The sequence below is a fragment of the Arachis ipaensis genome, chromosome B03 (assembly GCF_000816755.2).
Source record: "Arachis ipaensis cultivar K30076 chromosome B03, Araip1.1, whole genome shotgun sequence".
NCBI classification, from domain to species: domain Eukaryota; kingdom Viridiplantae; phylum Streptophyta; class Magnoliopsida; order Fabales; family Fabaceae; genus Arachis; species Arachis ipaensis.
Genome location: NC_029787.2, coordinates 120,457,188 through 120,459,939, shown reverse-complemented (window position 1 = coordinate 120,459,939; position 2,752 = coordinate 120,457,188). Strand labels below are relative to the sequence as shown.

Genomic DNA, 2,752 nt, shown 5'->3' with positions numbered 1-2,752 from the left:
AAAAATAAATTAAATTATATAATAACTAATTTTAACGTACAGATAATATTTTTATTGGCTGTTGCTCTGACACTATGAACTCTCCAAAATGAATATTTACCAAACCTAATTGCTAAAAATCACAGCGGTAGCTAGATCAAATAAAGGAGGTTTCATCTATCAAAAGTTTTATCTTCCTCGTCAAGTTGTCAGATTTAATAACATAATAATATTAACCTTGAGGCATTATAGACTAATAATATTAGCTAGAAGTCAGGAACTTTGCATATAATCCAAAAAGCATAAAAATAAATAAATAAAGCTTAGTAGATTAGCATGAAGAGTATACATGTATGGTATGCGTATGCATCCTAATAATAATAATAATAAGTCCTAACCATATCTGCGGTGCTGCCAAATTCCAGGACCCCCGGCGGCCAGTGCTTCTAACTCAACTGGTTTCATAATACAATGTTGCCCATTATACCCCTGCTGCATCTCCATTGCTATCTTTCTCTCCAACTCATGATGCCTCTCGAATCTTCTCCTCATTAGATTCTCCCTCCGACTCATCATCGTCAACTTGTTCTTTTCTCTCTTCTTATTATCGTCCGTTCTTCTTCTGCTTCCACCAATTGGAACCGGTATTGCTTCCAAACCCATTAACTTCGCTACAACCCCTGGCTTGCACCACACGACACTCTCTCCAGCCACCGTTGTTGGCAAACACATCTCCCTTTCAAAATCATTGATCTCTTCTTCCATCAACATTCCCCCTAAACTCCTCTCGCTGCAAACCGATCTTCTTCCTTCCACTGTTCCGAAAGAGGATCGGTACATAGCATCTCTACCGTCAAGCGAAAACCTTGGATACTGGTTCAACGCGTTCCTCGCAGACCTCAAGATGTCGCTGTTGTTCACACAAGACATCCTTCCCCTTCGTATGGAACTGTATTCGTTGAGCTTGGCCTTCCTCGCCATCTCTTCCTCCATTTCAAGTTGCAGTATCAGATCCTCCAGTGTTGGAGAGCTTTGCTTTGAAGGGGAGCTTATGTTGTTGTGTTGGTTGAGTGTGGAGGTGGAACCGTCGTTGTTGCACAAGGTTCTGAAACCTTTCTTCATCTTGGCACCAAAGGAGTTCTTGAGGAGAAAGAAGGGCATGTCCTTCATGAGAGAAAGAGAAAGAGAAAGAAAAAGAGAACAAGTGGTGCATGGTTGTCAAAAAGAGTTGGTTATAGAGAGGAGAGGATGCTACAGGAATGCATTGAAACTGAAACGTGAATGGAGTGAATAAGAGCGGTGTGGCGTGAATGGAGCAACAAGTGCAATTAGATATGAGACTTAATAGCAGTCACATGATAGATAGGGAAGTTAAGGGCTTCAATTCACGTTCATTCACAGATTCTTCAAAAAAGCATTATAGTATTGTGTGTTTATAGCAGAGTATGTGAAAGATTACCTAATGCATGCCTTCTCAGATACCATTTTTTCTTCTACTCTACAATTGGTTGGGAGAAATCAAGGCCATTTATTAAACAGAAACTATTGAACAGCCACCCTCTCCATCTTTGCATCTATTTTTAGCTTACTACTATAAAATATGTCGGCAATTTTATAAAGGAGTATTAGGGTTAGCAAGTTTTATAATTTGTAGTCATCAATTAGTTATTATTAGTATTTTTAATGGTATAAGATTATATCTAATAGTGTAGAATAACTCATTTTTCTTTTGCTGATTAAATACTCTGACCAAATTTTAATAAACTGCTTGTCCTTTAGACTTTTTCATTTTATAATTCTTATATAATGCATATCCTCCATAATGTATTTTAACTACAAACAAATTTATGCTCATTCATTGCATAACTTAATAGAGTAGGGTAGATGTAAATTCTGGAGTAAGTAGTTTCTCCTAATCCTCCATAAATGATTTGAAGATTTTCTCTACTATTTTTACAGGGTATTCATATATACCAAGACGAATTTATCCAGTATCTTTCCCCTTTTTAACGCTGCGGTTTAAAAGGAGACCGAGTACTTATCAGATCGGATACGATATCCGCATTTTTTGGGTCAGATCCGATCCGATCCGTATATCGGGTATATCCGCATAATTCAAAAAAGAACTATTTTAAGATTCTATTTGGCTATTTTTACAAAAAAATATCCATAAAATTCATTTTTCACCTGTTTAAGCCTATTTACTCCTAAAATATTATCAATAAAAGTTCTCTTGAATAACAAAAAAAATAATAACACAAGATTTAAGTTTAATTATTCTAAGTTGAAGTACAACATAAAAAATTAAAAACAAGATATCATAAAATTCATAAAACAACACACTAAAATTCATATCACATTAGGGTTTACTTTCTTAAATTATACTATTTATATGAGACGTGCGGATATGCGGATTTGCGAATTGGATCCACGGATATCACTGCTAAATTCACAATATGATCCTACCATAGTGCACATCGGATCTGATCCGATCCGATGACTTTGCGGATTGGATAATATTCGCAAAATTCGGATTGGATGTAGATAATTACCGCAAATATATGGATATTATCCGATCTATGTGCAGCCATAATTATTTGGTTGGGCAGGCCTTAGTGTATGAAATTTCTTCCTGAGTTACCGGCAAATATTAATGCGGCATGAAAAAAAATTGTTATTTAAAGTATCAAAAATGAAAATAAAATATTTTAAATTCTAATTTTTTAATTTTAAATTTGAATTATTAATATAAAATATAATAAATATTGACAGA

General features: G+C 34.9%; 1 protein-coding gene across 1 annotated transcript; it reads right to left on the bottom strand.

The window, feature by feature from the left end:
* LOC110270347 lies at window positions 218-1,697 on the bottom strand. Its single transcript, XM_021119479.1, has one exon. It carries the CDS (start codon window positions 1,147-1,149, stop codon window positions 373-375), a length of 777 nt encoding a protein of 258 aa, XP_020975138.1. The 5' UTR covers window positions 1,150-1,697; the 3' UTR covers window positions 218-372.